Source organism: Myotis davidii, unplaced genomic scaffold, assembly GCF_000327345.1.
Source record: "Myotis davidii unplaced genomic scaffold, ASM32734v1 scaffold78, whole genome shotgun sequence".
NCBI classification, from domain to species: Eukaryota; Metazoa; Chordata; class Mammalia; order Chiroptera; family Vespertilionidae; genus Myotis; species Myotis davidii.
Genome location: NW_006290305.1, coordinates 1,845,233 through 1,856,185, shown reverse-complemented (window position 1 = coordinate 1,856,185; position 10,953 = coordinate 1,845,233). Strand labels below are relative to the sequence as shown.

The 10,953-nt window shown below is 52.4% G+C and overlaps 1 protein-coding gene across 1 annotated transcript in view; it reads right to left on the bottom strand.

The window, feature by feature from the left end:
* Positions 1 to 3,326: 3,326 nt before the first annotated feature.
* Positions 3,327 to 10,953, bottom strand: part of ALDH1L1 (aldehyde dehydrogenase 1 family member L1) — a 42,471-nt gene continuing 34,844 nt past the window's right edge. Inside the window, exons 20-23 of the mRNA XM_006763235.2 lie at positions 10,052 to 10,217; positions 6,703 to 6,808; positions 5,324 to 5,523; positions 3,327 to 3,630 (exon numbers count right to left, since the gene is read on the bottom strand). Of these exons, the coding sequence (XP_006763298.1) occupies positions 3,575 to 3,630; positions 5,324 to 5,523; positions 6,703 to 6,808; positions 10,052 to 10,217 (528 nt within the window). The 3' untranslated portion in view covers positions 3,327 to 3,574. The remainder of the gene's footprint in view (positions 3,631 to 5,323; positions 5,524 to 6,702; positions 6,809 to 10,051; positions 10,218 to 10,953) is intronic.

The following is a 10,953-nucleotide window of genomic DNA, read 5'->3' as shown; positions in this document are numbered from 1 at the left end:
GCAGCGCGGGGTCTTGCGGTGGGAGGTGTGGGGTCAGGGACCTGCTCCAGGCGGGAGTCACCCTGTGAAAGACCGTTTCCTGAGCGCGCAGGCCGTCCCCGGGCTTTTTGCAGGGAATGTCCCCCCTCCCCCAAAGCCCTTTGGGGAAGCCTCGCTTTTGGGGCTGTTTACAAAGATGGAAACAGTCTCCTGCTAAGAAGCCTCCAGGGAGGGAAGGGGCAGGAGGGTTTCTTCTTTAAAGGGTGTAGGAAGAAGACAGGCCTTCCTAAGGCGTGGATGCCTGGCCTGCAGCCATCAAGACTCCAGGATTAGTGTCTTGCTGTTGTGGGTATAGAAATGACTGCTAGACTGTTGTTGTTTTTTCATTTGATCCCAGGTCACCACCAGGAGCCCTTCTTAGTGTTAGGTCTGTTCGAAAATTGAATGGACACCCCCACCCCTGGGAACTGACCTTTAGACCACGTCACATCAGACATTCCCTTTTGCTTAGCACTTGCTCAGACTACATTCACTTGCTAAGACCATTATCTTTCCCCTCAGGACCCGCCCAGAGAATTCTCTGCCCAGAAAAAGCCCACCTAGAGTCCTTTAAAATCTCTGACTCACCGTCCGGGGGGTGCTGGCACCATTTTGGGGCTCAGCCCATCTGGGTTTCCAGATGACCTAATAAATTCATAATCCTTTACTCCTTTTGGCCTCATGCCTTCCTCCTTTGGCAACCCTAACACTTAGTAGGTATCTTCTTTCTCAGGGTTCACAGATATTTAACAAGATTTAGGAAATACTGCATTATATTATTTCAACAAAAGACAATTTTGCATGTTACACACAAGAGGTTGTCCGGGTTCACAGACACAACCTTGCAGCCTTCTTCTCTTATATCTAGATTTGGTTCCACCTGCACAGGTCCTAGGCATCTGGGCTTCAAAGGGCCAGGGGTGCTATGGCTCCTCCTTCCTTCCCATGTATTGAGGGGTCAAGACTATGTTTCTAAGTGTGAATTGGTCTCATGTAGACATTTCAGGCAAGACTGACTACTGTATGTGTGCATTTCAATTTGATGCTGTTTTTAGAGTGATGTGAATCCTCACCTTCTTAATATATTTATTGTTAAACCCTTTTACCTGTTTGTAAGGGCACTTCACTCCTCGGACCAGCTCAGAACACCCCACCACAGCCGGTGAATGGTTAGAGTGCCCATCAGGCACTCATCAGAGAATAGAAAGCAGAGTTAATCATTAATCGTGCCTACTTGAGGAAGCCTCCATAAAATTCCATAATACAGGGTTCAGAGAGATTCCAGGTTGGCACACAAATCCACACCGAGTGGGTAAAGCATCACAACTGCATGGGGAGGGGACTCCTGTACTCAAAACCTGCCCAGACCTCACCCTGTGTCTCTCTTCATCTGGCTGTTCATCTGTATCCTTCCCATATACACTGGGTTACAGTGAACTGATAAACGTAAGTAAACATTTCCCTGAGTTCTGTGAACTGCTCTAGCAAATTAATTGAACCTAAGGAGGGGATCGTGAGAACTGCTGTTTTATAGCTAAATTGGGTAGAAGTTGGAGACCTACTAATTGACATCTTCAGATTGACATCTGGAGACCTACTAATTGACATCTTCAGAGTGACATGGGAAGTGGGTGGGAGCAGTCTTGTGGGACTGAGCCCTAACGTGTAGGGCAGTGATGGCTAACCTTTTGAGCTCGGCGTGTCAGCATTTTGAAAAACCCTAACTTAACTCTGGTGCCGTGTCACATATAGAAATTTTTTTATATTTTCAACCATAGTAAAACAAAGACATATTTTTGATATTTATTTTATATATTTAAATGCCATTTAACAAAGAAAAATCCACCAAAAAAATGAGTTCCTAGGTTCGCCATCACTGGTGTAGGGCCTGATATGATCTTTTGGGAGATAGTGTCAGAATCCAGTTATATCATAGGACATTCGCTTTAGTTGGTGTTGCAGGAAATTGCCTGATGTGGGAAAACGCCCTCACACGTTTGGTGACCAGAAGTGTCAGAAGTGAAGTGTTCTATGTAAAAGTAAAGGAGACACACCGGCGAGAAATACATAGGAGGGGAAAACTGGGTGGTTTTTAAAATTATACTTACTTATAGTTTCAGGAAAATTTGCAAAGAGGGAAAAGAGCTTTTCTGGCCGTGATGAGGCCCACCCTCACCCGAAGACAGCATTCCTCTCAGGGAGGAGCCCCTTCAACCCTCTCCAGAAGGGGAGAGGAAGCACAGGAGAGGCGCCTGGTGCAGAGCCCAGGTCCTACCTCACGGCTGTGAAACGCCCAGGTGCTATAAAATCACCCCGGCTCAGCCCTGCACCAACGGCCTTTGTGTGTTGCTTGCCCCACTGTCCCCTGTCAGGCGACAGGAGGAAAAGCAGGGCTTACAGGGGACGCTCCTTCAGTAGGAAGCAGCACAGAAGCACCTCAGATCGAGATGACTGGGGAGCCAACCCATAAACACATTTTGGATTTAAAAAAATAAAGGGGGAGAAGACTCGGAGCCTAGTCTTGTGTACCTAAACCAGAGGTCTCAGGTAGAGCTATCGTGGGCGCCCTGGCTAAACCAAGCTCTATGTATGTGTCTGAAGAGGGGGGGAGAGTGTTTCTTGGCTTGATTTGGGTTTGGATAGGACTGTGCTCGAGGCGTTGCCTGCTCTTCTGCTGTGAAGGGCTGTTTGCAGGGAGGCCAGGGTTGAACCCTCCAAATGCTTCCCACTGGGAGGAGCATGAAAGAACCGGCTGAGGGCCAGCTGCATGCGTTGGGCTCCGCTGCTGATGCCCTGGCTCTAGGGGTGTTTGAAGCAAAACAATGTGGATCCGGAAAAGAGGCAGAGGTGAGACTTGTCTGGTCTGATGTAAGTTACTGTGTTAAGGCAGGTCCACCACCCCTTTAAGCATCGCCCCTGCACTGAAATGCCAATCTGGGGCAATAGCCCCATGGTGGTCCAGGCCCCCCGCCCCCTCGCCCGCAGCAGTGTCCTCTGGTTGGTGATCATCTGAGGCCTCTCTGCCCCGGGGCGGCTCCCACACAGGCCGGATTTGCTGCATCAGAGTCTGAGCTTCTTCAACCCTTCCCGCTTCCTCCCCTTGGTGTCTGGGGTGAGGCCTCTCAAACTCTTAACTCCTCTTCAGCACCTGCTTCCTGAGGCTGGAGCTGACACACACCCATTTCTCAATTCTGTGTCTCCCCTCACAGCAACTGGCTCTCCTGGGCCCAAAGCCTCACTGTGTGCCAGGATTTGCAGGGCCCCCCAGGGCACCCCCAGATGGGCAGGGAAGTCACACAGGTGCTGGCTGCTGCTGGTCAGAACATTTATTCGCCCTGTGGCCACCTTCTCAGTAGCCAAATGTTGCTCTGATTGGACTGGGTTTGGGGAGATGGGGTCCCGGACAGGGACAGGGGTTGCAGGCAGCAGGCTTCCACCAGCCAGTTCGGGTGGAGGTGCTGTGTGCCCAGGAGGGGGCTAGAAGGACAATGGGGCTGCCAGGGGAGGCCGGTCAGGCTGTGGAAGAGACGGAGGTGTCTTCTCACGAGACCTTTCTTCAGTACTCAAAGGTAACCGTCTTGACCCTCAGGTACTCATTCAAGGCCGCCTCTCCTGCAAAACAGCACCATCATCATCAGAGTACCTCCTGCACGCATATTATCTCACAAAACCTGCAGCAAGTGAGTGGGGTTTGACTCAGCCTCAGGTTCAGGTAAGAAACCTAGGCCCGGTGGGGGGGGATCCCAACAGGCATCAGAATACAGAACCAATCTGAGGTCACTGTTCCGGAGACTTCCCCAGCTCCAGCCACCTGCCTAAGTGGGGGCAAGGGGGAGCCCTATCAGCTCCAGAGCAGCCCTGAGGCCCTCATGGTGCCTTCCTATTACCCAGGTGTGCAGCCTCTCCACTGATGCCTCCCAGCTAATCCAGATCAAATTGGGACTGGGAGAAGGGGTGCCTCACAGGGTCCCTGGGACCCCCGGAACTTGGCTGAGCTATGTGGCTCACACCCAGCATGAGAGGCCTGTGGCTGCCTGACAATTCCCCCACCTGCTAAGGCACTCGCTCCAGAAGCCAAGCTTCCCGGATGCTGTTGCCCATGCTGTTCTCACCACCAGCTGGGGCCCACTGAGGTCTCTGGCCCATCCCAGGTAGGCTATTTGGAAGGGCTGGTTTGTGGGCACAGGACACAGGGACAGTGGGAGGAAGGTCTAGGGGTGCAGGAGGCAGACTTATAAGTGACAGAGATCCTATCCTGGGGACCCGTGGCCTCCGTGGAGGATGATGGTCCTCGTGGATTTCTGTGGAGGACACCAGGAAGGTAGGCCAGGGGAGGCAAGGACAGAGGGGGCAGAGGTGATCAGCATGCATGTGCATGCGTGTGTGTGCATGCATGCACCCTGGTTCTGCATGCATAGTATTTTTAGACAGTCAGGCTTGGGGGGTATTGCTGGGCCCTTTCATGAGAGCCCTTGGAGCTTTCCTCGGGGTTTGAAAGAGGGAGGGAAGGAAAAATAAAATTGTAACTACCCTTTGGTTTCAGCCTCAGCCTGAACCTCCCTGGAGACCCTGAGCTGGGCAGGGGAGGCCGGAAGAGCTGGAGGCTTCTCAGAGACAGTGTGCTGCTCTCTCATACCTTTGCTCCCTGCCAACTTGGCATCAGAGCTATGGTCCCCAACTGCTGGCTTCCCGAGTAGCAGGATGGGGGAGTGGGCCGCACCCTAGGTTACACGGTAGCCCAGGGAGAGCGGGTGCTGGAGCAGAACTCCACTTTCCCAGCAGGTCAGGCCCGGCTTGCATTCTGCTTGCCACCTAGAATGACCTTGTCTCTACACTAGGGACTCACACTGTACCCCTGGGCAAACGTGGCCCTGTGGCTTCTCCTCTCTCTGAGGATGAAGCCTGAGGCCTGTCTGAAGCAGGCCCCTGGGTCCTCGCCCCACCCACACCAGCCTCTCTGTGCAGCTCTGAGACCAAAGCTGATGCCCTCAGGACCTGCCTCCCCTCTTCCAGGAACACACATCCTCAGGTCGTTATGGCTCCTCCCACCACTGGGGTCTCAGGCAGGCCCTCCGAGGTCCCTGCCTAAAGCTGCCCTCCCAGTCTCCTCGCCCGGATTACTCTGACTTGTCTGCTTTCCAGCATCCCTCACTTCCTAGAAGGATCTTGTTTACTGCCTGAATTATCACTGTCCCTTCCCAGTAAGGAGTGAGCGTCAACAACCATCTTTCAGTGTTACACCCTTGCCCCCAGGGACAGGGCCTGGCACCAAGTGGCTTAAAGCAGATGTTTAGGGTTAGGTTACCCAAGTCTTTGCCAAATCCAGACTGCTTGAAGCCTCCGAAGGGAGCGGCCACATCGGTCTTGTTGTACGTGTTGATGAACACGGTGCCTGCCTCCAGCTTGTCACTGACGTATAGGGCCTTGCCGATGTCCCTGGTGAAGACGCCAGAGGCCAGGCCAAATTCTGTGGCATTGGCCCGAGACAGCACAGTGTCCATGTCGCTGCAGGGAGAATCCAGAAAGAACTTGATGAAGGAGGGTTGGAGGACAGCGCTGGATATGGGATTCAGGGAGACCTGCATCCTCTCCCCCAAGGGGAGCCTGGCCCCCTCCAAGTTTCTCACCACTCAGGACCTTCTGAGGAGAAACGTGGAGGAGACAGGGCAGCAGAGAGAAGGGGACAAAGTTAAGGAGAAGAGGAAGGACAGAGTTGGATTTGCACACAGTCGGGCACAAGGACCCTTCGGGTCACCAAGGGTGAGTCCCTCACTTTATGGACAGGGGGATAGGGGCCCGGAGGAGGCTGGTGAGGCCCCCACCACACAGGGAAGTGCACATGCATTGGGTATGCCCAGGGAGCCATGTCCACGTGTCCCTTGAAGATTTAGCACAATATTTGCTTGGTAGATGGCAGAAAAGCATCTTATTCTAATACAATCAGAATGTGATGATAATTTTTATAATTTTTTGGAAGTATAGTGCATTAGGAGGAGATGTCATTTTGTAATCTATCCAAAGGCTCTTCTCTGAAAAATAACAGTCCATAAAAAGAATGTGTGGTAGTTCAAAGATGGCCACAGAGTCCGATCCCTCTCCCTTTCAACCCAGGCTGGCCTTGGTGAGTTGCTGGGCCAAAAGAACATGGTGAAAATTAGGTTTTAGGATTTCTAAGGCTGATCAATGGGTCTTGGGAAGCCTTGAGACATCCACCCAGCTTCAGTGTGGGAGGCCCTGAGGCTGCCATAGGTGAGAGAGCCTTCAGGGAGGCCAGACCCACTCAAAGACAACCACTCCAGGTATCGCCACTGAGTCCTGGACCTGGGACAGAGCAGAGGCGGTCACACCCGTCAACCCCTAACCAGATTGAAGGTTCACGAGTGAAATAAGTAACTGTAGCAATTCCAAGCCAGCCTTGGGGTAGTTTAGTACACGGCAGTAGATGATTAGGGCACAGCCCAAACACTCCAGGAGAGACATCCACAGGCTGAGGAATGCTCACTTGGGGACCCAAAGCCCTGCCAGTGCCCTGGGGCTCTCCTCACCTCAGTGGTTGATGCGGCCTCAGCAGGCAGCCCCCCACCTGTCTGAGTTCCCCTCCTGAGTTCCCACAGGCTCATGTGGAGAACCCGCAACACGTGGCAAAACATCAGGCTCTTGAGAGACAAAAGCAGGATTCCCTACCCATCGGCAAACCGAGAGATGACCATGACAGGCCCGAAGGACTCCTCCTTGGCTATGAACATGTGGTCCTCCACGTCCGTGAAAACGGTTGGCTCGAAAAAGAAACCTGTGGGGGAGACAGAGACCCACGGCATGGGGAGGCCCTCCTCCAGCAGCCTCTCCCCTCCAGGCTGGGTCCCGCCAGCCACACACACATCCCACTCCAGCAATGCCATGTGTGATACCTGTAGGGTGATGCCACACTCTGTGCATGGCTTTCCTGTCCCAGACATGTGAGCTCACTTCAGCCTCACAACCCTTTCAACTAAATGCTGCTGAGGAAACTGAGGCTAAGAGTTGGTCTCTGATAAAGCTGACATTGGGGTCCAAGTCTATCCAAGACCAGCACAGAAGCTCCAGACTCTGACAGACTTTTCAATCGGAAAATATATACAGGTGTTTTTGGCTGGTGCAGCCTCCCAGATGGCTCTCCATTGGTCACTGTGAAATGGTGGGGGAGGGAGGTCCTGATGAGCAAGAACTCCCCAGATTGCCTCCCTTCTCCTTCCTGGCACCTGGATGTGGGCGCTGACTCCCAGGTGCAGGGTAAGTGCTCTTGGCCAAGATACAGCCTCCTGCTGTCCTGTCAGCATGGATCCACCACATAGTCCCACCCAGACTGCCACCCTACAGGCCCTGGCTGCCTGGACAAAACCATTTCCGATGGCAGAAATGTGTTCTCTGACTGTTTCTCCGCTGAGATCCTGCTAGACTGAGATTTAATTCTGACTTAGGAAAAATCAACAGACTTCACATTTTCGGTCTCTGGTTGTTAAAAAAATATTAACTTTAAAAGTCATTCAGTTAATAAAAATATTCCATATTTTATATGTTTATAAATATATTTTAACATTAATTACAATTTAAAAACTGGGCTCACTCAGCGCGCAGGCTCACTCAGCGCGCAGGCTCACTCGTGTGGTATTGATTAAATACTTGTCGGCTGATTGACTACTCTCAGGGTGTGATTAAGTAATTAAGCTGAGGAATCTCTGGGAGCCGCCAGGTGCCCACCCTTGAGGTTTTCACAGAACCAGCTGGGCCAGAGCCTCCACTCCTCCCCAGGGATGAAGCTGGCAGCCTGGGCTCCTCGCAGGCCCCCCACGGCCAGGTCCCCGGCCTCCCCATGCTGCCAGGCTCAATCCCTGTTGGCTGTGACACCATTGCCCCATTTTGCTTCCATTAAAAAATGTCTGTGTATTTCCAGAAAAAAAAAAAACATAAAGGGGAGGGAATAAAAGGGAAGTTATTGTATAAAATCAAAGTTGTAGTCAGTGTAAAATGGACTTTTATATCTAGATGAAGTTTTATATAAGCTCCAGTAACCACACAGCAAAAAACCTACAACAGATGCACAAGAGAGAAGGAAGATGCAAGGAAGAAAGAATTCTACCCAGAGTCTCAGAGGGTGGTGGCCCTTCTGATATCTTGATATAGGACTGTGATGCAATAAATTTGTTCTCTTAAAAAAAATAAAAATAAATAAAAAATAAAAACTGTGTTATGTATTAATACATTTTGATTCCTGTGGTGTGGCCTGTATTTGCCCACCAGGTGCTGGGAGCTCTGGGCTGGCCAGCTGCTGTTTCTCTCCCATCCCTTCTGCTCCTTCCTCTGCGCTGCTGTGAGGAGCTCTTTCATCCTCCAATTTCCAGTTGGGTTTGGCCACTAGGAGGCAGCCCCTGTCCCGAGGCTCTGCCCTAACTAGGTCCCAGGAATTCACTCCCTCCTCTTGCCCTTCAGTTCAGACAGCGGTGGTGGTGAGGGTTCCCCACGGCTCTTGGTTCCTGGAAGCTGCACCCCAAACTGTTCTTTGAACAGTGCTTTCATGTCTCCTTCTTCCATCCACCCCTGAGCTTTGGCCCCATGGAATCCCCGGTAGATTGGGGGGCGGGGAAGAGGTCGGTAGATAGTGGCAATAAAACTATTGAGGTCTGAGGTGCCCAGGAGTGCCTGTGGCACAGCGATGGCCTGGGCCTAGCTGCCATTTAAGCTGGAAAATACATTCACTAGTATTTCCACGTTTCCCCTGGTGGGGAAACCAGGGGTGTGTTCGCTAAGCAGAGAAGTGGCAAATGCACAGAGAGCGAGAAAATGTGAGACGTGTTCAAAGTAGAGTTAAGCATGGCCAGAGCATGGGTCAAGGGCAAGCAAATTAGATAGAGATCAGGATGCTCTTGGCGGGAAGCTGAGAAGTTGGAGTTTGCTCTGCAGGAGACGGGGTCACTGTGGAAGAGTTCCAACATTGGGACGGCACCACCCGACTGCTGGCAGCCGCACAAGTAAAGGATTAGTGGGGTTCAAGCGATCTCAGGGGAAGCTACAGTGACGGTCCAGGCAAGAGCTGAGCAAGATGCAGGGGGTCGACCTCATGGTGGCAGGGAGACAGGAGGAGCACAGAGGTCTAGACTTCAGAGCATTTAATTAATTTAATTAAGAGTAGGAGGTCAAGAAAAGACAGGAGTCATGAATTCATTCTTTCCTTCCCTCCTTCGTTCCATCAAGTTAACTCGGGCTTGGTGTAGGTTCGGTGCTGACACAAAGGACCTAACAATGTAGAGGGGACACGCGGATCCTGTGCCCCTGGAGCAGGCAGTCTAAGGGGAAGCAGCACAAACAGTCCATACCTGTGGCTCCGGCCCCTCTGGCTCTTCTGACTTAATCAAATGGAAGGTTCTAGAGATACTGGTGTGTGTGTTTGGGGTCAGGTTGAGTCTGGGGCCGCTGTGATGATGTGATGGATTTGGTACCCTTGAGTTTGAAGGGCCTGGGGGACATGCAGGTGGAGGTGTCCAGGTGATCAGGCGTCCTGAGGAGGAGCCTGGAGACAGATATTTGGGAGCATCCGAGCCATTGCTGAGAGTGAGGTCCTCTAGGGAAAGCATCTAACATGAGAAGTGCTTCAAACTCAGGACAGACTTGGGGATCTACCTCCATTTAAGAGGGAGCTTCCAGCAAAGAGCAACTGCCAAGAAGTAATGGCCAAAGATGGGAAAACCATGCACTCCAGGCCATGGAACCCACGGGAGGAAAGAATGTCGAGGATGCAGTGATGTTAGTGGCAAGTCAGAGTCCACTACAATATAGATTAAACCAGCCTTCACCTTGCCAGTCCCACACCTGGTTTGGCAGGTGTCCAGCTGGCCAAGGCCACCCCATCCAGGAGATTGGATGGGGCCTGAGACCTGGGAGTCTGATTGTGCAGGTACCGGGCCTTCACATACCTCCTATTAGAGCTGAGCAAGAAACCACAGGCCATGCTGCCTGCTGCCTCAGTTTGCCCAAGCGGGCCAGCAGTGCTCTGACTGACCTGGCCGAGGGACTTGATTCCCACCGCAGACCAGAGTGGCCCCTTCCTTCACGCCGCGCTGGCAGTACTCTATCAGCTTCCGAAGGTGGGCTTGGTGATTCTGCGGCCCGTGGTTGGTGTCCCGGTCTAGGGGGTTGCCAATCTTCATCTTCTTCACCTCTTCTACCTGTGGAAAGTCCTCCCAGTCGGGTCTCACTCAGCGGCTGCAGTTTCTGATTTTGCTCTGTAACTGACCCCCTTCCCATGTTTGCATTTTCAGGACCAACCATTGGCCCCTGAAGAAAGTCCACATGCCGGTTTCTGGCACTCAGGACATTCCATATTCTTGTTCCCAGCCTGCCTCTCAGGCTGAAATTCAAATGTATGCTACGTGCAAGGAGACCTGAGCCCAGTGTCAGATGGACTGGGAAACACAGTTGTGCACGGATATGGGTGAATGGGAAAGAGAGGCAGGTGTGCCTGTGAGTGAGGGAGGCCGGGCTGGGGGCAGCACAGTCTCTACACTGGTCCTGCACCCAGCTTCATGGACTAAGAAGATGAAGGAAGGCTTATCCCGGGAGTCCAGTATACGCAAGGCCCTGGTGACAAGGTGGGACAGGCGCTGAGTGGAATGGAGAACCCTGGGCCTTGAGTCCACCCCGCTCACCCCCACTTCTGCCTGCTTCAGAATCGAACTTGAAGGCCCCCTTCTCCAGGAAGCCAACCCACAAGTAGGTCTGGGCTTTGCTACCTAGAGATGTCCTGGGTCTCCTCAGGGGTGTGCCAGATGTATTTGCCGATTCTGGGGCTGGGATGGGGAGAGACAGAAAAGATCGGGGTGTGGGATGCTGTAATAGAAAAAGGAATTCAGGCCCTAGCTGGCTTGGCTCAGTGGATAGAGCATCAGCCTGTGGACTGAAAGG